Source organism: Amblyomma maculatum, chromosome 10 (genome assembly GCF_055883805.1).
Source record: "Amblyomma maculatum isolate TAMU_Amacu chromosome 10, ASM5588380v1, whole genome shotgun sequence".
Lineage (NCBI taxonomy): Eukaryota > Metazoa > Arthropoda > Arachnida > Ixodida > Ixodidae > Amblyomma > Amblyomma maculatum.
Window position 1 is genome coordinate 18,062,719 of NC_139353.1, and position 22,918 is coordinate 18,085,636.

Here is a 22,918-nt window from a genome sequence, read left to right on the forward strand (position 1 = left end):
CGTGAGCATGCATTTAGCTAGTGCGGGAAAGTGGGCAGCATTAGAAACTTCACCAGCCATCAAAAGTTGTTAATAATAAAAAGAAAATCCTGTAAACTGTGGAGCGAGCAAAGAGGTCTGCCAAGTACCGTTGTTAAAGTGTTTGAAGACGCCCTATCCTTCGTATTGTAACGATCGTAATCCTTGTTAGTGCTTCTGTCCGAAATAAATTTTCATACGCGCAACGGGATTGGGTTAATTATGTTTACATTACTTCCTAGTAAGTCTCGAGGCTTCCTTGGCTCCGCTGCTACCATCGACAGTTGCGTTGCTATTGATAGCCATAGTTTGACACCTTCGTTTTAGAAATAAAAAGAAAAACTTGTCAGCGTAGTGGCTCCTGCTGCCACCTCGCCTTAAGAGAGACATTCCTATCTTCTATCTTTTCATTTGTGCGCGAGCTAAACGGCCCCCTCCCAACCCCGCATTACAAGCCCTGATATCGCATTACAGAGCAGCGGCTGTGAAGGAGGAGCTCTCTTTTTCACTGTTCTCGAGCACGGTACACGCAGCACTCATATAAGAATGCAGACTAAATATATATGCATTTTGCGCAATCAACATAAAGTTCTCACTGATTAGGGCATTGCAGAAACAGCATGGCAAACGTGACCTGTATCTATAGCGTGCCAGGCCGGCCCAAACACGCCGATGAAAGCTGTATTAGAAGAGGAGGGTCAAGTGGCATTCGTATTACTCAGACTGGACTTCTGAGCCACACCATGAAATGTGCAAGATAAAGAAGCGGGGGGGAAGGAGACAGAATTTCGGATTAATCTACTTCTAATCTGTATTCTATACGCGGTAAACCAGAAAGAACACTTTCAACTCGACGCCCCACCTAATTGTCACATCGACGATACATTCCCGGTGAAAGTCTCATACCGCTGAACACCTTATGGAGTCCCGTTTCTCATAAGAGGAAAAGGATGAAGAAAAACTTTAACGAAACGAAGTATTAAGCGTCGAGAATGCCTTGGATCATGGTCACCAAGGCCAAATGGTCTTTCAGCTGGTCAGAGGCTAACCAAGCCCGCCACGTTGGGGTAAATGGGTGTGGAAAGTAAGGTGACTGAATTGCAACAGGGCAGTAAAACATACAGGGTTCTAAATTTGCATAGGTTTCATGGCAATTCGGGCATGCGGGAGAATGTCTGATTAGATAGAGAAACGATGGGGCAGGAGTAAGGAGTGTATTTAGGTGCAATGAGTGAAAGAATGCTTATTTGCGTGGTAGTGAAGGATTTATCCGGAAGAGGAAGTGTACGAAGAGTTTCCCTAATGTTGTCATAGTGAAGACTGATTTCTTTTTTGTAGTGAAGAGTAGCGTCCCATGTAGGTGGCGGGGGCAAAGCGATGCACTACCTCATTACCTGCAATTTCAGCGTGACCAGAAATCCACCTCAGTGTGGCAGTGTGGGGAAGTGGTTTAGTAAGAGCTTTGTGTAGATTATCCTGCAGTTATTCTGGAATGTGACCCGTATGAATGGCGCCTATAGCCTGTATTTAATCAGTGCATATGGTAGATCCTGAAGGGTTAGCGGATGCTAGTGAGAGGTCTTGAATACTGGCGACTATTGGCAGGGTCTCTAGAGTCGCTGTAGGGAGATTATCTATGTAAAGACCGAGGGTATGTGCCACAACCTCGCTGCCGCTCTCAACTGTGTAAGCAGCCGCTCCGACGTTAGTTCGTGATGCATCTGTGTAGAAGATCGTCGAATCGGTACGATGAACATCATTGGAAATGTGAGTGGAACGTCTGCCTGGGTTAGTATCGAGACTGCAATGTTTTTCGGAATGGGGGTTACTTTCAGGTTATCTGGGAGTAGGGAAAGAATGGTAATTAGAGGGAGGTTGATAGGTTTGAATGGAACTTGCTGATGTATCCAATGTCCTTGTTTTGTGCTAGAAAGCCGCTTTCTCATATGCAATGCTTGTGCCTCCTACTACGGCTTCACAAATAGTTCAGAAAGACTGTAAAGCATTTGATCACCTGTAGAACATATTTGACGTAGTATCGCATGCTGTTAATAAATTATGTTATATATTTTAGTGTACACTGTGTAATGTCAGAAAACACAGAAACCTTCATTAGTTCACTACTGCGACCTCAAAGGAAATCGCGGAGGTACAAAGGTGCGACGAGCATTGATGCAAAGGTTGGAATTCTCATAGTGTTTACCTGTAGTTTCCTCAAAATATCATTTTTTTTAAGTTTTTGCACCTTTCTCATGGGAACTAAAGGTGCGAGAAAACACAAGTTGTCCCGGATTTAGCCGATTCCTTTTTCATAACTGGAAAACGAATTCATACCCTAAGTAAATAATTTTTAATTAGAAATCATGCAGGGTGGCAATGCTGTGCCTCTTGCAAAGAAAAGGCAGCATATTTAATTGTTGATTGAAGCACGTATTTGTTTCTGTTCTCATACAGAATTTTAGTGCTTAGCGTCCGAAATATTTTAAAAAGTACAGAAGTTAGAAATGAAAACAATACTTGAAAAAAAAAAATGTTCATCTAGCTCCTTGCTGTAATGCATGCTGAATCCATTTAAAACACTGCTTTCTAGCAAGCTTCACATGAAGAATTTTTATTACTACTACTCGACTTACTACCACTCTCATTTTTACGCCATGCCTCCCCACCTCTCGCTCCCCTCTCTTAACATCCCCGGGCTCCACTGAAGATTTTGGCTTATATTATTGATAGGACTCCTGGCGTCATCTGTTGCAGTTCTTCAGCAATCTGTACCGGTCATGAGGCCCACTTGATTGACAGTTCCTAAACTCTTGATGTAGTCGTTAAACAGCTCTCGCCCTTGAAAACTACAGCTCACAAAGAGAAGCGGCGATTTTAGCGTGGCTGACATGAACATGAAATTGAAACAATTAAGGCTGGTATCCTGGATGGCGATGAAAGCGTGTTAGAATGAAAGGTCAGTAGCGAAAGGCAGCGCGCAAATGAATCATGATCGCTGTTCTTTTTTTTTTCTTTTTTTTTTGCGCAAGTTGAAGTTATCTCATCGTATGAGTACATAGGTTTAAGCAAGGATTTTTTGGACATCATTAAAAGATGGATTATATAAGCAATTTGTTTTTGTTCTGGCTTTTTTTGTAATGTAAGGCGATATTTGCGGCTAATATTGCAGCCACCACAGCTAGTAAAATTTATCGAGAGGTGTTTTCACTTGGTCTAGTCTTGCTTGGTTCGTCTCGGTGCAGTCAAATTTTTCAGGAAGCAATGTTTTCAATAAAGTATTCTTTGTGCAATCATCTTTGATCAAAACTAAGTGCACTTGATTCCATGTCTTTAAGAAAGAATTTGCCCTAATTCGAAAGTTAAAACTGACACACAGAATATCTGTGTATGTTTTTTTTTTTTTTCTGAGCTTCTTCTATTTCGCCAGGAAGGATCTTAATGTGTGCTAAAACTCATTGAGTCCTTTAGTCTAATATCATTTTTTTTTAAATATACTTAAAATGTATATGAGTCGTTGCCTGAAATGCATCATTAGATTTCATCTTTAAGGATACATTTTGCGAAGTGAGAATTCTATTTTTTTTTTAATTTGCAATGGTATAAAACTTTTGTGATAACTCCGGAAGTATAACGGTGCCACTTCCGTGTTTCTGCTGCATAAGAGGAGCATTGGGCTGCGGACGAGAGCGGGACATGCGTTTCCAGCTCATGGAACGGATGCGGCGAACGACTTAAGCAGCAGGATGAAGCTCTTTGGAGCGTTATCGTATGCGTCCAGAGCGGGCAGCTTCTCGAGCGAGCCACATTCGTCCGAGCCACTCTCATAGCGACCGCAGAAGACTTTGACCAGGTTGTGCAGGATGTGCTCGGCCGTCTCTCGGACGTACTGCAGGGCCTTGGGGTCGCCGCAGTTCTCCCTCAGACTGGTCTGCTTGCAGCTAAACATCTTGCTGTACTCGCTGCGTCAGAAATAGCAAAACAAAAGTAGGTTGTAAGCATTTTCCTATAAGCTGGACGAGCGCTCGCTCTAGTGTTAGTGACTGTTTTTCCCATGACATCGCCATTATCATTATCATCAGCAGCAGACAGACTATATCCACTGCAGGGCGAAGGCATCTCCTATATTCCTTCAATTAACCCGGCTCTGTGTTAGCTGCATCCACGTGACCCTTGCGAACTTCTTAACCTCATCCGCCCACGTAACTTTCTGCCGCCCCCTGCTACGCTTTCCTTCCCTTGGAATCTAGTTTGTTACCCTAAGCAACCATCGGTTGTCTTCTATACACACTACATGCCCTGCCCATGCCTATTCCTTCCTTTCGATTTCCTCTAGAATTTCATTAACCCGAGTTATTTCTCTGACCCACTCTGCGCGCTTCCTATCTCTTATCGTTACACCTACCATTTTCCCTTCCTAGCCCTCTGCGTTGTCCTCAACTTAAGTAGAACCCTTTTCGTTAGCCTGCACCCATCGTTGCCCATGACACTGCTACTCGATTGTTCTGTATTTCCAAGAATGCCGTAGACATCAATTTGAGTGTCAGCCTTGACGAAGACTCCCTATGAAATCGAGTTCACTGCCCAGCCATATATTCGGACAGTTAACGCATCTCTGAAGCTCTAAATATCGGAAGAGGCTTGTGCTCCTCACCCCGCGGGCATCTTCCGACAGGACGTTGGCCTTTAAATCGAGGCTTAATTGGGAACTAACAGCCAGTGGCTTAATTTAAATAAATTGGCTGCCACTCAGCACAGGGCATTGTCCTGACTATAGCAGCTACCCCTGACCCAAAAAGGTATAGGGATATAGGGATGCGGTACTAATAAATGCGGATTTCTTTTTTCTTTTTTACGAACCAGCATGCGTAGCGAATCTTCTGCTTTGGCGGAGCCTTGAGAGCGATCTGGTACAGGTCCTCGCGGAAGTTCTGAACGCATTTGTGGATCCGGTCACCGGCCTTATTCAAGCAGGCGGCGCTCTTCAGGTAGCCTGCGCCGTCAAAACACCTGGTAAGAAAAGGCTCTGAAAGGGCAATAGTCGTTAGTAATGATCGATTTCAATATTTGTAGGGATGAATATAAAGTACGCTGTCGTTACTATTATATTGTTATTGTCTTCAACAATTACAAGACACCCTGCATTTACTGAGGTCTCCTGCTAATTTACTCGGGCCATTCCTGTCTCACTGCAGTCACAACCCTGGCTTGTTACTGGCCTGCTGTATCGCTTAGACTTCGCCCACTCTTTATCCTTTCTTTCTTATTTCCCGCTTCTTATGCTCGTTCGATAGGTTGCCACTTTACCGCATAGAGGTCTCTAGAATACGTCCTTCATGAGTACTATAGCCCCCTCTCTGTCATTTACAAGTCCTCGTCTCCCAATGCCGGGCCGCCGACTGGAACACACTCTTGATTTCTTACCGTATCTCCTCTTTCTCTATCTCTAGCTTTGCTCAGTCGAGCAGTCATTTACCGCCTACAACCTCTCCACTGTGACATCTTTTTCTTTCTTCATTCTTCCCACCCCTTTCTTTTTCCTTCTCTTAGAAGCTCGGTACGGGTATCCATAGACAAGTGACGCAACTGTTGGGTCCTCTCCTTTGCCAAAAAAAAAAAAAAAAAAAAAAAAAAAACATTTGTTTTCTGCCTGCCCACAACAAGCTTCCCAGGTTCATGTTGTATTCGTAGTCACAGCGGTTTCGGTATTTTTTTTTTTTTTTCGTGTTAACACTGAAACATGGGCTGCATTTTGGGAACATTTCAACTGTCCTATATTACAGAAACCAATCTCGAGGCGCAAACAATAGTTTCATCAGGAAATACACATCCTCTAATTTCAGTAATTGGAGCTTAGCATGCTAGTTCGCAAGGCAAGCTAGCGTTTCGACCAGGGACCTCGTCTTCGTCCGGGCCCAAACGAATAGCAGTCCTCTTGTCGAAACGTTGCCTTGCGAACTAAAGCGCCCACTCAACGCTTGTTCGGTTCTCTTTCATACAGTGGATTCTTGGTGAGTCGTGTAATCGACAAGTCGTGTGGATGTGGTATTTCAGGGCTTATGACTAAGCGTTACACGTGATGCTTGCACATAATACGAATGTGATGCGACGGGTGACTAGCTGAGTTAGTGGTGGTAATTGGTAGTCCTGGATACGAACAGATCCCTTGTAGAGGAGGGATATGTACAGCCTTTTCAGAAGTATATAGCCCAGGGGGTATGATTGTGAGTCATGTAGTGGCGCTGATTTAAAACTAGTCGAGGTTCTTCCCTTTGTAGAGGGTAGGGCGAAAATTCGTCTTACCATCAACAGGTTCTGAACACTTGAAACGCATTACAAGCCGCATGAAATGACTCAGGAGCTGACCCCCTGCGCTCTACCCTTTTGACAAAGGTTGTACAAATCATGTGAGCAGCCATGACTCATGACACGATGTCATTCATGTTACTAGACCAGAGCTGACATCCAGTCAACAGAAATGACATGTCCTGACCGGAAATGACATCCACAGTCCGGAAATGACGTCATGAAGACACGCCCTTATAACGCCAGACAGGCTCCTTTGCGCGGTCCATCAGCGCATTGCGCGTCCTTTCAAGAAGAAAGTCGCGAGCGAAACATACTTGAGCGGCCACACAAATGGAACAGCGCAAAAGAGTCGCCTGCAACCGAAAGGTTACAACGGCCGACCTTGGAGGCGGAGGTGTGTACAGCGTGGCATATACGTTACGCTTGTGGTCCGGATGAGTAGCGTCGCATTTCCGCTCCGTCTCCTCCTGCAGCGTTATCAACGCCGTCACCGCGGAACCACGGAAGAAGCCCAGCAGGCAACGCTCTGAGTACTCGTTGGCGCACTCGATGCCCTTCAGCTGGCGCCTGCACAAGACGAAGGAGGCGTATAGGTTACGCAGTGGTCATGCAAGTTCATTCATCGGAACGACATTAACAAATAAAGATCAATGTGCCCAAAAATAAAATGAAACTAACCGCGACAAGGGAGGGGGAGGATTTCTCCAAAGGGTTGCCCGATAACAATAAGAGGAGGAATCGTCTCCGGTACATGCAAGAAAATGCTTTACACTATTTTCTATTGTATACAGCGAGCCCAAATTATGCCTTATGTCAAGTGTACGAAATAAAAAAAAAAAGAATTCAATCAAATAGCCCCTCTTCTTTCTTTTTGTGATAACATTTTGTTTTTCTCTTTATTCTTCATTCCTCATCCCTCCCCTACTTACTTGCAGCTCTGGGCAAGATGCGTTTCGTTCTCAGGCAGGCGCGGGCCATGGCCGAACGAGATGAACTCGGTGCCGCAGGCATCGATGGCTTCGTCACCGCAGTTAGGAATATCGCGAACGTACGATGCTCCTGCACAGCGAACCGGCAAAGATAAAGACAGGTCAGGAAGCAAGAGGAAACAGTGAAATCTGAGAACTTTACGCTGATCCTCAGTTTATTTATTTATTTATTTGGGAAAGTTTAGCTACTTGGACAAATGTAACCACTCGTTCTGCTTAAGAAACTGGAAAGTAACAGAAAGCTTTGGCTGCCTGCTAGTCTCTGTGCACGAACAACGTACAGTCTTCGTCAAAAGTGTAGAGTCCAGCGGGTCTGCTTCTGAGCCGCTTCGTGCGGCTTGTAATGCATGTCCAGTGTTCCGAAGCTCTTGATGGTAAGAATATTTAGTGTCCTACCCTCTCCATTTGGAAGGACCTCCACTAACGCTAAACTCAAAAGCAGACCCACTGGGCTCTGCACTTTTGACAAAGGCTGTACCTTCAGTTACACTACCAGCTAGATCTGCCGGCGTTGAAAAACTTCTTAAATGATAAATGTACATAGACGCGTAAAAGGATGTAAATTTTATCATGAACCTTTGTATAAATTATGGGACAGGGTCGTTTGGCGTCGTCTCTTGGGTTGAACGCACGCTGACCATAAGACAACCATCTATATAACCAAGCTAGCAAATATACAGTCCCTTTCAAAATGTTTTGCAGGCACGTTACTCCTTGCGCGAAAAGATCAGCTTTACTGACGTTAGACGATGTCTCTGATGAGACGACCACAATACAAGGCAATTAGCAACCAAGGTGAGAGACCACAAGTTCCTCGTAGAATGGGGTAAGGAGCGACCGCATTGCGTTTCAGATAGCAACTGCAAGCTACAATTTTTTTCCGTTGCATATCACTCCAGCGCTGTAAGAAAAAATAGGGTATGTTGCTGGGCGAGTTGGTTATTCAGTGTCAGAGAAAGAACAATAGCAGACGACGGACCGGGAAGAGGAGGACACACACATATTCGCTCACTAACAACTTTATTTTGGAAAACAGCCGATCTGCGCCTTATATGCAAACAAAGACCAAAAGTGCGCATGAGTACTGTTATCAGAGCTCAATCATCTAAGGAAAAGCCTCTGACATTGAACACAAATTAACGCTGTGACACGGAATGTGTGGGGCCGGGCAGATGCAAAGGGACTCCAACATTCCCACATTTCAGTATGTATGAATTAAAAACTTATGTGCCTACTGGAAACATCTGGATGTACAGTCTAGTTTTTCTGTCCAACCAGACCCCAAGCACAAAGTACAGAACAGCAAAATAGTTACAGGCTCTTCCAAGCTTTAATTGGAAGAAGTGATGGTTTCGCATTCTGAAGTTTCTGGAGGTTTCAAGAAATGCTATTAAAACCAAGCTTTTGTTTTGGTACTTCCTTTTTTGACCGACATAATGCAGCAATCAGTATTGGGCGATCAAGCATAGGAATTTCAAACGTGAAGAGCTTCCACAGTTGTATGTGAATGGTGTAAAATGTCCCACACACTATGCTTGGTTAATTTTGTTTATGAATGGGGTTTTCTCGCATGCACTGCAGTCTCGGCAAGTGGATATGCCTCTCTGACTGCCGGAATAGCAGCCGACCCAGGCCCTCAACAAGCATCAGTAGAGGTTTTGGGCCATATAGTCTTGGCTACATACATGTTGGGGTATAATATGCATGCAGAATGAATATAGAACACATGCATCATGCAGTTTCAGCTTCGTAATACACCAAGTAAAAACCAAATGCTTGAGAAATTTTTATTTATTTCGTGATCCTCCTAATGTTTTAATTGATTTACAGTATGATGTTACCCATGATACAGTTCTTTGGCATTCTCTCCTACAGTTTTTAGAAGAAACATGATAAACTAACACATATGTAAACAAAATAAGTTGAGCTGTCAAGAGCATGCAGCTTAAAATAGCATTGTGCACGCTTTTAAGGTTTCGAAGCACTGGTAAGTAAATCTAGATCTACTGGAAGAACAGCACAACACACTGTTATAATCGCATGTCACAGTTTTAGCTGAGCAACTAAAACACGGTGCACCGGCCGTGCTTGCAGGCAGCTTTTGTACACCGCAAGACAAGAAACCCTAGCTGCTCTGATTCTCTCAGGCAGAGCAGCATAAACCGATAAAGCTTTGTAAAGGCTGCAAAAAAAGTGCACAATGTCCGCCTGGTATCTGCATGCTTTCAGCTCTTAGCCGTCGCACAACTTGCGCCACAGCCCGCTCCTACATATCGCTAAACTGCAGTTGCCGGCAGTCTAATTATGCGGCTTCTGCTAGCGAAATACATCTAAGAATTCTTACTCTAGTATATTTTAGAAATATATGTAGTGACTGCATGGTAGCATCAACGAAAAAACAACTTTCGCCAAATGAATGATGCATGCTAAACTTCAGCGAGAACAGACGACACACGTTGTAATGGTTGCACTCGCAATAATTTTTCACCCGTTTTCTTTGTGGGATTCGGGCTTGCTGCGGCTGCCCTTTGTGCGGCCGCCGCCCGCTTCCCAGTTGTTCTCCTCGTTCCCTTCCTCCCGCCTGAGGCGGCGGAGAGAGGCTCGGACGACATGTCACTGTCGTTCGGGCCACAGCTCCGCCCTGGCGTCCCAGTGGCTGTTCCCATTGGCGCCTTTTGGCGGGAACACGGCACCGCTTCGACGGCCGCGCTCGCGCGACCCTCTGAGCGGGGCCCAAGGAGAGACCCCTCCGAGACATCGTAAGGTGCGTACGCAACTGTTCTTGTCTGCCGGCCTTTGTCCGCGCAGACCAGTGTGTACTCGAGTTCGTCTGCTCCGGGTCGTACCTGAGAGCGCAACTCGAGCCTGTCGATCGTGATCCAACGATCCGCGACAGGCGTACCTAGCGATGGTTGCCCACTCTCTCTCAAAGGAACCCTTTGGTCACTGCGAGAGAGAGATCACAGCACGCCCTTGCATGCTTGCGGCGCGCACTCCGTGTCACTTCGTGCGCGCAGGGGAGCCTTGCTCCTCGCGCGCTCCCGGGACACGGTGACTTAGTATGCGTGTGTATGTGCGTTTGTATATATGTGTATGTGTGTGCGTGTGTGTGTGTGCCGCTGGAGGATGGCATTTCAATAAACGTCTCCTTTGTGAACTTGGAGGCTTGTGTCCTTGCAGCGAAATGCTCTCCTCCCGGTGGAGGTTGAGTGCGCGCTGCAGTGTTTCAGTGTGCGCGTGGTGACAGCTGATCGGGGCTTCGGCTCGGGCGACGCTCGAACCCGCGGTGGTTGGTGGCCTATGTCCACGTAGAAACCACATCTTCAAATACGAAACGTTAAATGGAGTCATAACATGTGTGCAGATCATTATGGTTTCTTCTGCGACTTCATTCGCGCATATAAAACAGGTGCAGAGTAGAATTTAAGCTTGTCGATGCCGAGTTTCAAGCACAGCGCAGCAGACGCGCGTCTCGTCGATCGGTCCGGAAGTCGGAATTACCCAGCGTGCTTTGGGGCTCATTCAGATTGGCCACCACCTATAATGATGTAGCACCGCAGTCACGTGACAAGTCTCACGTGATTCAGGATGACTTGCAAAAAAGTGATGATGCCATACCGGAGTCACTTGGCACTTTTTTACGTAATTCGGGATCACCAGTAGCAATAACCCGCCGGGGTGGTGCAGTCGTATGACGCCCGACTACTGTGCCGGAGTTCCCAGGTTCGAACCCGACCGCGGCGGCTGCGTTTCGATGGAGGCGAAACGAAGTGGCGTCCGTGTGCTGTGCGATGTCAGCGCACGTTAAAGATCCCCAGGTGGTCGAAATTACTCCGTAGCCCTCCACTACGGCTCCTCTTCCTCTCTTTCCACTTTCATTCCCACCTTCCTTCCTTCCCTTACGGCGCGGTTCGGGTGTCCACAGAGCAAGTGTGACAGTTACTGCGCCTTTCCCTTCCTGTGAACCAATTTAACTTAACTTATTTAGCAATAAAATGAAATGCTTTCGCATTTCTCCTCTGAAGCAGACTTCAGTGGTTTCAAAGTTATTCCGTAGCTTTCTTCTAGGACCCATTTTTATCTATCTCTTCTTTCCCTCCCCCCTTCTTCCTTCCCTTACTGTGCAATTCAGGTGTTATAGAAACCTGTGACAGACAGAGTATCTTTGCTTTAATAATAGTCATAAATGATGCACATTGCTAGTCCTGGGAGGTGGGCTTGGTTTGACCTCGGTCTGGTTTAAAGGTGATTGAATCGGAGCCACACGAAACTCTGCGTAGTACATACATAGACTAGCAAAGCTTCATTTGAAAAGTTCCCAATTTTTCGGTTTCAACTACGTGTGAGCGCGAGTTATGTTAAAGCAATAGCTCTACTGTGCCAGGTACATCCGAGAGCTTCGCCTCGCTTTCCCCTCTTGATCTTCAAGCCCGACAAAGTTCGAACAAACACACACCCCAATGCTAACAATATGGCATAACGTGTTATATGAACGTACATGAGGTCGAGACGTCGAGTTCCAAAGAAGGTCGTGGGCTCGTGTTCCTCGCTCGCGTCACAGTTGCGAATAACCGCTGTCGAGCCACCGAAACGGTGAGTGGGAGGGACGACGGCATGCACACTAGATTCAGAGGAAATTTATTGGGGATATATGACAATGAAACGATGAATGCAAGGTTAATTCTCGCAAGGACTACAGAAAGCAATATGTAAATGCGACGTGAAGTAGTGAGGTGCAACATTCGTATTTCATATTCTTATCATTTCACTCATATTCTTATCTTTCACACATTTCAACTGAGCTACATGGATTTGCAAACGGAAGAAAGAAATCGGGAAACACAGAGGGCTATCTCTTTCCGGAAGACGCGCTAGTGCGCACTTCGCAATCTACAATGCCCTTCGAGATCTCCGGCTGCCCAGCACATCTATCCTGAACGGTCGATTTCCGTAGAGCTCACATGATGTGATAAGCAAGCGCCACATAAGTAAGACGCCGAAGACGACGAAGAGAAGGAAGGAACAAACGCGTGGCGCACATTGAGAAAGTGCCACGTGGAAAAGGCACAGAAGCATGGCGCATTGAGCAGGTGCCACGTGGAGCAAGGGGCAGGTGGAGATGAGAGCGCAGCCAGAGAAGGGAGTCGGGACGATGACACAGAAGAGAACTGTCAGGGAGAAAACGTCTCTCGGCTGGATCTGTCTGCTAGCGATCCGAGTGACCAGGCTGGGGCTTCCGGTACAGACGTCCCGGGTTCCAGACTCGGATTGACCCAATCCTGACTCCAGAAGCATATGCCTGAGACTTGGACCTTCCCAGCAGCTGTGATGACGTGGCCACCAGCTGGGTGGACGAACGCAGGTGAGCCGCGTGTCCTCCACCAGACGCTGCTCGGGCCATCTGAAGTACGCGTCTGTTGGATCCAGGCTACAGCGCAGAGGCCTACTGTAGAGCGACCGTTGACCCGACTCGTCAATCTGGGACGCACCCAGAGCCTCCACCTTTACCGACGCCCAGACGGACTACTCCGCAGGACGCACCACCACCCCAGACACGAACACATGAGTGTGCCTTTACTTTTCTTGCGTGAATTATTTTCCTATTCATTGCGCATGTTTCTTTGCCTTTTCTTGCTTGTGTGTGTTGTTTTTTCTTCATTGTTAAATTAGAGTGGTTTTTTTTTTTTCCCAAGTGTCGCCGCCTCGTGCGTTTTTATTTTTATCTCTAATCCCAAGAGCCTCTTCACACATGGTCACACGTTCGCTGGCCCACAGCAAAAGATTCAGAGTGCGACTCCTGTGCCAGAGCTCTTCCTCTTTATCCCCTCAGGCGTATCATTTGCTATTAAGACATCACTAACGCATGCATTAACGCAAGATTATTCCACTTTCTAATCCAAACTGTGACACAACCATTCTTCGCGCGACGCTTCAGGTGGTGTCACACCATTTCGCGACCGGAGTGGCATACACTGCTAGACTGGCAAAACAATGTGGCTAGATAGGGATTCCAGGCGACCCTAAAAAATACCTCGTGTTGTGTGCCCGAATCCCCTCGTTAAAGGGACATTTTGTTTTTACCAACACCAGCTAAACTAGTGTAGAAAAACACTACTGTACGTATTGAAGTTTTGCTACACTGATGCAGCTTATGTAGGTTAAAAGAATGGCCCTTAAGCCCCGTCAACAAGCGCTGTGCACTTTTTCGAATAGGGCGTCACTGCGCGAACGAGCTTTCACCTCTATATATGCAGGCTGACTAAGCTCTCAAATTTTACCCTCTTTTTAGGTTTCTCTTCGTCCGTACCAAGGTGTTTGTAGATCAGAATTGGCGCAGAAAAAATAATCGTTTCAGTAAGAATCGCCTTCAGTTATAGCGCATCGAAAGCCATGGTGTTATTGGGGATACAGTGGAGGGGGGAGGTTTGCGAAGGGCGCGAAGCCGTGTGCGAAGGTCCTCTTCTTAGTGCATCCGATGCCCCAAGCAACAAACTCCGAAGACGGAATATAAATGTGCCGGTTGCCGACAAGTAGACAAAATGGCGGAACCCTGAAGAATCAGCAACGCGTGCTGCCGAAGGAGAGGCAATGCAGATTCATCGGCAATACCAAAGTGCACATGTCGCAACAACCCGCACGCAACGGTGTAGGCGCGAAGATTTAGCAAGGTGCTCCGTCGAAGCGGACGCAAGGACGAGCCAGAGACGCGGCAGCCGAAAAAAAGAACCACAAAGGCCTCCACGACGACATTGAGGGAAAACCCATAGTCCGCATGAAATGCTTTTGACGCCCGTTTGTCGCATACTGATGCATACATGTCGCGCTGCCACTGGAGCCGCGCATGCGTCAACTATAGCCCGCCTTCAGTCCTTGCTAGTTTGGTGGCGCAGAACTGAAAAGGAGCAAGACCATCTCACTTCTCTGTGGACGCCTCAAACGCGCCATAACAGGGGAGACGTGCTGAACTAGAAACGAGGCTCTATCTAGCTATATAACGCTACTATGCCCGCCGCATTCACCGCGTCCGCGCTGAGCGCCCGGCCCTGTTACCGATGTCATCGTCAGCACGAACGTACAAGCAGGCCAGTCAGGTTCTATGAAGGATATGCACTGGGCATACAACTCGCGTCTCCTACGGTCCGCCGCGGTGCATGAGGACAAGAAAAGACAACTACCGGGCTCACTTAGGTCTAAATCTCCTTACGGGCTTGAATGCGTAGCATCAAGTGCTACTGTTATGATCTGTGCTGTGGGTTTTTGAACAGAGTCGGACTCAGCTAACGGTCGCTTTTACATGATACTGCTTTGTTTAGCCTTTGATTTTGTATTCTACTCGTCTAGAACATAATGACTTTACGGTGCAGCTTAATGTTTAACTGTTAATCACCATTAGCCAATTACATGTAATAATACTGCCAATTTGTGTAATGAAGCCGCAATCGACATAAGCTATTCAACGATATATGACTTGATGATGCAGCATAAAGCTGAATTTTTATTTACAATAACTAATTAAGGTAATTAATCAAGACCTACAATTAGTCTAGTATATTTATACTCGACGGAAGCTGTCCTGCGATATATGGCTTCATACTGTAGCATAGAGTTTAGTGTCCTCACACTTAGCTAGTTAACGATAATTATTTGAAATATACAATTAGTCCAGTGCAATTATACTCGACATAAGCTACGGAGCCACTAGGTAGACATTCTGTACATTTCCCTTGAATACATTCCATATACGAGTACATGAGCCAAGCCCGTGTTTATCGCTGTCTAAGCGTCCTCCCCCGTCAGCACACGCAGGCTTGATATTGCAACAAGGCTGGATTGAGGAAGCCACTAAGAGACGAACGTAAACATTACCCGGGGTTTAACTCCGCTTAAACCGAATAAGAAGTGCGAAAGAACTGTTTGGCATAAATTTGTTAAGCGGTTTAGCATTGAAAAACTAGCATAGGAATGTCAGTGTACCTAAAAATTCCTAGGTGATGGAAGTTAATTCATAGCTATACTTTCTCTCTCTTAATTACACCTTCTCTTCCTGCACGACAGGAATCATGTATACAGCGAGAAGTATGAAAGATACTACGCCTTTCATCACCCGTACACCAACTTGCAATTTACGCGGAGTCTGCAAAGCACCCGAGTACTGTGTGATCAGTGGGCATATCAAAGTGCACCAGGTGGTCGAAATTTATGGAGCCCACTATTACGGCACCTAGCCTGAGTCGCTTTGGAGCGATAAACATTATAAACAGAACAAAATAAAATTAGTTGTGGTTTAACCCTGGTTAACCCTAGTTGAATTGCGATAGCAACTGCGGAAGCTTCTTTTGCCTGATACATTATTCCCCTGTCACGCCCTATCAGTGTAAGGTGCTACATTATTAGGGACACTTAAGCTCATCCTTTAAAAGTATGACGCGAGAGCGTATACGCTACCAGCCCCCATATAAATGAGAAGGCTTCAATGCTGCTGAACCGAATGTGGAACGAAAGCATTAGCTGCGGGTGACCGAGCGTTCTTCGTCTCTTCGCCGTCTCCTTCTGCGTCTTCTTCTCGTCTTCGTCTTGGTATTGTTCGTCTTCATCTTCTTATTTGTCTTCTTAGTCTTCGTCTTCTTCTTCTTCTTCTTCTTCATCGTCTTCATCTTCTTAGTTTTCGTCTTTTTCGTCTTAGCCCTCTTCGTCTTCTTTTTCGTCTTCTTCGTCTTCGTCCTGTCCGCGGTTGTTCAAGGTCAAACATGGTCCTTCCCTGGACGACGCGACGGGCCGAAACCGGGCGTAGTATTGCTATCGCAATAAAACTAAAATGCTCAGTTGGTTTGTTTTAAAGCCAAAGCTTTACTGGCCTAGTAGGAGCCAAGGTCATAAGCGTGCCAGATTTGACCTGAGGTGCGGCACAAGGAGCCGGCGCCGCGCTCCTTCTCCTCAGGTGCAGCGAGCATAGCCGGCGGCTCTCGCTTCTTCTTCTTTTACTTCGCACATACGCTACTCCTCCTCCTTCACATAGCTGCCAAACTTTACTAGTAGCGGTACATATCTCCACAGACATACAACGTTTCCCGACACATCATCATCAGCCTGATTATACCCACTGCAGGGCGAAGGCCTCTCCCATATTTCTCCACTTAACCCGGTTCTGTGCTAGCTGCATCCACTTGACCCCTGCGAACTTCTTAATCTCATCCGCCCACCTAACTTTCTGCCGCCCCCTGCTACGCTTTCCTTCCCTTGGAATCCAGTTTGTTACCCTCAGCGACCATCGGTTATCCTCTCTTCGCACTACATGTCCTGCCCATGTCCATTTCTTCTTCTTAATTTCCACTAGAATGTCGGTAACTTGAGTTATTTCTCTGACCCACTCTGCACGCTTTCTATCTCTTAATGTTACCCCTACCATTTTTCGTTCCATAGCCCTCTGGGTTGTCCTCAACTTAAGTAGAACTCTCTTGGTTAGCCTCCACGTTTCAGCCCCATAGGTGAGTACAGGTAAGATGCAACTGTTGTATACTTTCCTCTTGAGCGATACCGGTAAGCTGCTAGTCATAATCTGCGAGTGCTTGCCAAATGCGCTCCATCCCAATCTTATTCTTCTTGTTATTTCCTTTTCATAGGAAATAACACAATGCATAGGAAATAACACGTTGCCCGACACAATGCCACACAACCTTCCAGTCGTCTGCATAACCTTTCCCTCCACCGCCACGGTTGGCTGTCTGGCTGGCCTCCTGGGAGTTCCTTCAAAATGCCCTCGGCACTTTCGTGCTGTCTAATCCCAGCTGGGGTGTCCTTGATGTCCGCGCAAACAGCTATGGAGTAGTCGTGCGCTGGAACCAATGTTTCGGTTGTGTTTCCTTGGCGTTCGGAGACAGTCTTGGAGTTAAAGCGCAGCAAACCGTGCCTAATAATGCTTAATCGACTTCCGATCTATAAATTAGGTTGTCTATGTAAGTCTAACCCTGCTTACCAACACAACATAACAAAAGCTTTCGCTTGTATTACCGGGCTTAGCCGAGCTAAGCAACAGCCATTTGGGGGACAGGGGAAGAAAAACCCAATAACTTCATCACTCCTCAGCGGACACCTAACACGAAATGGACATAAAAGCCTTCGACGCTTTTGATAGGCTCTCAACTTCGAGACTAGTGTCTTCGAACCAACAAATCGTCTACAGAGTAAACTGGTTAAGGCGAGAAATGGAGCCAAACGAAAGAACTGCGTCGATAATAAACTCAATTCATGCTTATATCTCCTCTCGATTACGGGACAGGAAGTGAGTCTTTAACGTGAAAGCGTTAAGGAAGTCGTGAAAACAAACGGCGGAAGCCTGCGTCCGCCGCCATTGGGGTTTAAGCGCGTTAGAGGAGGGTCTAGAGAAAGCGGTGTGTGTGTGTATGTGTGTGTGTGTATGTGTGTGTGTGTGCGTGCGTGTGTGCGCGTGTGTGTGTGTGTGCGTGTGTGTGTGTGTGTGTGTGTGCGCGTGTGTGTGTGCGTGTGTGCGCGTGTGTGTATGTGCGTGTGCGTGTGTGTGTGTGTGTGTGTGTGTGTGTGTGTGTGTGTGTGTGTGTGTGTGTGTGTGTGTGTGTGTGTGTGTGTGTGTGTGTGTGTGTGTGTGTGTGTGTGTGTGTGTGTGTGTGTGTGTGTGTGTGTGTGTGTGTGTGTGTGTGTGTGTGTGTGTGTGTGTGTGTGTGTGTGTGTGTGTGTGTGTGTGTGTGTGTGTGTGTTTGCGTGCGTGCGCCTGCGTGCGTGCGTGCGTGCGTGTGACGTCCTACCGTGTTAATTAGCAACGCCTCATCATTTATATACAGTATTCAGGAGGCACTGGTATGAGAACGGCGGTGGAGCACAATAAAAGGGAACAAAATTATCAGACGCTTAAGCGCCGCTGAAAGGCGAAATTAATTTGTTTTTTACTACTTAAGAGGAAATGCTCCAGAACAAAACATTTGGTGGTCGAAAATTTCACATTGGTCAATTTTTAGGGTCAGTTTTCATCTGGTGTTAATTCCTGCCTATCTGGTTTGGTTAAATTTTTGAAAGTTATTCATTTGAAATATAAGGGTATTTTTGAGCACCTTTTTTGACGTCAGTATAATTATCACAAAATAATGCGTAATATGTAATTTCCTTCATTGTGACGCACTGCACAGTTTTAAAAAAATGCTTTTTAGGTTGCATTTTATTGATGGAATCACGATGCTTTCTTCAAATGCATATCTGATTGACAACAATAAATTGCAATCAGCGACTGTTTGGGCCTACTCCGCAGCGTTGCGCGCCAGCGCAGTTTTCCTACTGCATGTACAATTTAGTTTGAAGATTTCGCCTAAACTGGGCATTAAGGTGAGCCGTTACTTTTGTAGAGGCGTTACTTCGCCTTCAGTACACTAGATCAATGTGTTACATGGCTCAGTCAAGACGATGGAGGTGCAGGACTCCCAGTGCAGAGATTTGAGCGCTCGGTATTGCCCAACAACCCACACTGTCTCTCTAACGCCCGCTAAGCAAGCAAAGAAATCCTTGTTTCCTTCATGCATGCCTTGAAATTACCTCGTTGCGGTTTCTTTCCGAGTCTGCACTGTTGAAAAAGCTTTATTTGTGTACCTTTGATATTTACTCGTACCTAATTGTCTGGCTTTAAAATTCGGGTCAGTGCTTCGTTGCGTAACGCGTTCAGTCCTTAACCGGTATATGTTTCCTGTGTCGTTCCTTGGGCACCACGGTACAGCGCTCCGTTGACGTGCTCAGTGTCGACACCTCTTAACCTTCCCCGCTACAGTGTTAACCCTAACTGGCTGCTGTGCAGTCCCCCGATGAATGAATGACGTATAATTAAGCCACCACGCGGGCGTCGGTTCATGGAGCAAACCGAATTGCGAGCTTTCCCCGTCCGCTCAGCCGTCCAGGAGCAAGACGGTTCCGCCCAGTTAGGCCTCCTAAATGACGCTGCCCCCGCCATCACGACCCCCTTCTCCCGTCTTGCATGCGTCGCACGTTTCGAAAGCTCCGAACGGACGAAAGTGAGCCTCGTTTATTAAGTCCGCCTTTCGGAGCGTGTCGTATACTCTTCTAGCGCTCGTTTCATTCATTACAGTCCCGCTGTTGCGCTCTCCAACAGAGGTCACGTGTTGACATTCTCACAACGTTTTCTGTCGGAGGCTTACTGGTCCGTGTTATTTCTTTATCTTCTGCAGAACAAGCATGTACAATCAAACCTGCTCATTATGGCAAAACCATTTGTTCGAAGCAGTTGCAAAACTCCGCGCAGGACCAATCTATTCAACTCCGTTGTCTGACAGGGTCAGAACACAGAGATCAACTGACTGTCGCTAATTCGTAGAGAGTAGAATGCACTCTATACTATTTATGGGTGGCGGTAACCGCCGTGATACTGGCAGTAAAATCAGTAAAATTATTGCAGCAGTAGAAATTAGCGCATATAACTGAACAACTAGAACGAGCAATATATTCTTCTAAAGTTGAGACGAGCGGCGACAGGTAGTTGACTCAGCAAACATTGGCGTCACTATCAGCAAACACTGGCTTTCCATTAGGAGCTGTTTGGCTTCTTTGAACGCATTTTTCTTTCTTTTTTTTCAGTTTTTAAGTTAACCAATTTATCAATTACAGACTTTCTTAATTAGCACCATCAAACAGTGGCTTTTCGTTAATAGCATACTGACCCCTTTTGAACCCTCTTTTCTTGTTTTTTTTTTTTTTGTTTTTTTTATTATTTATTTTGCACAATTCTTTTACTAATTTAAATAATTTCATTAACTCGTCATCTCTAACCATGCACCAATCAATCAAGAAACACTAGACCCACAAATTACAATGATGCGCTTCTTTTTTTTACGCAACTCCCGATTATTTCCGAGACGCGGTGTCTACTTCTAGACCGATGGCTTTTCGACCTAGAGAGCTGTGTAAGCTATCGCTTAAAAGGACGTCGACATCAAAATTTCTACACACGCCCTACGTAGCAGTGGGTATACGGTGTCAATAATTCGTGACAGTCAGCATTAAAAGGTTTATGGTATAAAAACAGGCCAATTAGGAGGGACAGACTAGTATAAAGCATGAGGCTTGGCAAGCCCAGTAGACAGACAGCCCAGTTCCGCCTTTAGAAATGGTTTAAGGCCACTATACGCATCCATCTAACTATAAGGCACTGAATTATCTAAACCGATGCAAATCACACATTACTGCTTGCTTATCCAGTGACACTGCGCACCGTCCCATCACGCCACTGGCTTCTCTACTGCCGTTTTAACTTTTATTCTGGGTAGCTGGCACTCAATAGTAGTTAACTATACGTTGCATTCCAAGAATACTGCCCTTTGTCGATCAACCAATAGTCATAAGATTCCGTACTTGCAAACGAAATGAATCAGTCACAAATGAACAGCAAAGAAGATACCCTTTTTGAAGAACAAAATACAGATGGGCTAAGATGGACTCCGTTCTAAAGGACTCTGGATAAATTTCAACCCCCTCGACATCTTTTACAAGCACTAACATCTCACAGCATACGGACCGGTGGACCCTTTGCTTTTTGCCACCAACGAAACGCGGTAGCCGCAGCCGTGAGTGAGCCCGAGTCCTAAGGCTCAGCAACAATTAGCCCTAAGCGGTGAGCCGCCGTTGGATTCGGCTAACCGTCAGCGGTATACGTATAGAGTGGACAGCTTTACCAAGCGACATCTACTTCGAATAGTTTCATTTTCTAGTCTATTTCAACCATTCTACTGCGATGAATGCGAGGAGCGATGAATGCGACGCCTCCATTATAAGAGTTAGTTAGCTTACACGTATGATAAGGTGTACATCCCTGAGCCCAGCGTTGGCGAAGAGATCGGGACGAGAAATGTTGCGAGGTGTTGATACCGCGGTTGCCATAAAACTAGTTGATGGCCGGATACCTCGCGTTTCATAAGAATTGCTACCCGTTTGGCTAGTCCAGTCTGGCCATCGTGGGCTAACTACTTTTATCGCATCTACATGGCCATAGAAACAATGGAGACTTAACTTGTCAGTCGATGGAATACAGGAAGAAGTTGATGTGACGTAAGGATCAAAAAAAGCGGCAACAGCATAAATTTTAAAACAAGCGACAAGCAACGATGTTTTCCCAAAGTTCCTCCTTCCGCATTCCATAGTTGTTTATTTGGATGTGACAACTTGTAACTCGCCAAGGAACATATCATAGAGAACTAAACTCACACAATAGTGAGATTTATTTGCATCAAATTGCAGTGTACGTTGTCCTCTTTCTTTTTCTTTCTCACTTAGGCGCTGCCTTTGCGCCCATAGGCCGATAGAGGCTGCCTGTAAGTGTTTCTCTTTCAACAAGAGATGGCCCGAGGTTAACGAGTGCACGTGTTGCTGTCCATCCTCACAACTGCAAATCAGATTCACCAGTAAGACCGCTATAGGCCAAATATTTTGCGGCTCCATAATATACCGAAATTTATATGCGTCAAGATTCCTTTGTAAGCAAACACTTTGTAACAAAAAAAAAAGGGGGGGGGGGGGGGGGAACTAGTTTTAGTTGCCCTTGCTTTTTTGCCCGGGAGGAAGCATCAATTTCTAAAGAATCCTTAATTGGCTTTTCTTTTCGCAGCACTCATAGATGTCGCGAATGCCATCAATTCATGTGATGGATTGCATTCGGTGCCACTACTTCCATTGTAAAGGCTCTCTGAAGCTGATGGTAATGATATTCCACGCTAGATGGCAGCGATAAACGCGCCACATTTAGCTGCGCTTCGCTTGAACATATATGGTGTCTTCCGGTACGTTTACACGGTGCTCCTATTGTAAGAAGCGCGGGAGAACAAAAAGATACCGATATCAAACGTCACTCACCAGCACACAGTAGCGGGCCAAAAGCCGCGCCACCAAGAATAGTTAGTAGGTACCACATCCTCTTCGTCGATTTGAAGCTGCGAGGAAAATCCTTCTCGGCTTGCACACGCACAGCTTCGTACGTAGCGGTCCGCAGCAGCTTGCCTTAACAACAAACCTTGCAACTTCCGGCGAAAAACCAGCAGCAGCTAGCCGCCACCACCACCAGAAAGCAGCGCGTCGTCACCCCCCGTCGTTCTTGGTTCGTCGTGGTTCGACGCTTTTTCAACGGCGCGCCGTGCCAGCGATAGTTTCCTTGATTGGAGGGAGCGTTACCTTGACTCCGTTACGGCGTCGTCGTTCGTCGTAGGGAGTGCGAGCGGAACAGCCGCGAGACGAAAGGGGGACCCTCCTCGAGCGAGAGGCCTTGTCTCGCGATCTCTGCTTAGGGCGGCCGACGAACGGCTCCGCAAGGACAGGACCTAGATGCACCCCTCCACCTCACCCGTCGCTTTATTTTCTTCTGCCACCTTCTAAGCAATCAACTACAAAATGTTTAATGTTCAAAGCAATGTTCCACACACCTCGTGCAGTGTACATCACCTCGCTATTAGCGCTTACTTTTTTTCTGTGTATTTCAGTTCGTATTATTGGCAGTATGTGACCAATCTGAAGAGGAAATTAAAGTTGTGGGACGGCTCTTAGGTATGCGTTTTAATGAGGACAGCTTAACCGGACCTCGCCCACAGGCC

General features: G+C 46.3%; 1 protein-coding gene across 1 annotated transcript; it reads right to left on the reverse strand.

Moving 5' to 3' along the window:
- Positions 1 to 3,016: 3,016 nt before the first annotated feature.
- On the reverse strand, positions 3,017 to 22,493 carry LOC146175715 (uncharacterized). Its single transcript, XM_084580852.1, has 5 exons — positions 22,188 to 22,493; positions 7,254 to 7,383; positions 6,746 to 6,891; positions 4,876 to 5,008; positions 3,017 to 3,977 (listed from the first exon to the last, which is right to left on the reverse strand). Exons 1-5 carry the CDS (start codon positions 22,243 to 22,245, stop codon positions 3,725 to 3,727), a joined length of 720 nt encoding a protein of 239 aa, XP_084436978.1. The 5' UTR covers positions 22,246 to 22,493; the 3' UTR covers positions 3,017 to 3,724.
- Positions 22,494 to 22,918: the final 425 nt, after the last annotated feature.

Coding starts and splice junctions, on each gene's coding strand:
- LOC146175715 (XM_084580852.1), bottom strand. CDS start 22,245: ATGTGGTACCTACTAACTATTCTTGGTGGCGCGGCTTTTGGCCCGCTA. Junction 7,384..22,187: donor TGGCCCGCTACTGTGTGCTG/GTGAGTGACGTT, acceptor TTCGCTGTGCAG/GAGCATCGTACGTTCGCGAT. Junction 3,978..4,875: donor AAGATTCGCTACGCATGCTG/GTTCGTAAAAAA, acceptor TTTCTGACGCAG/CGAGTACAGCAAGATGTTTA.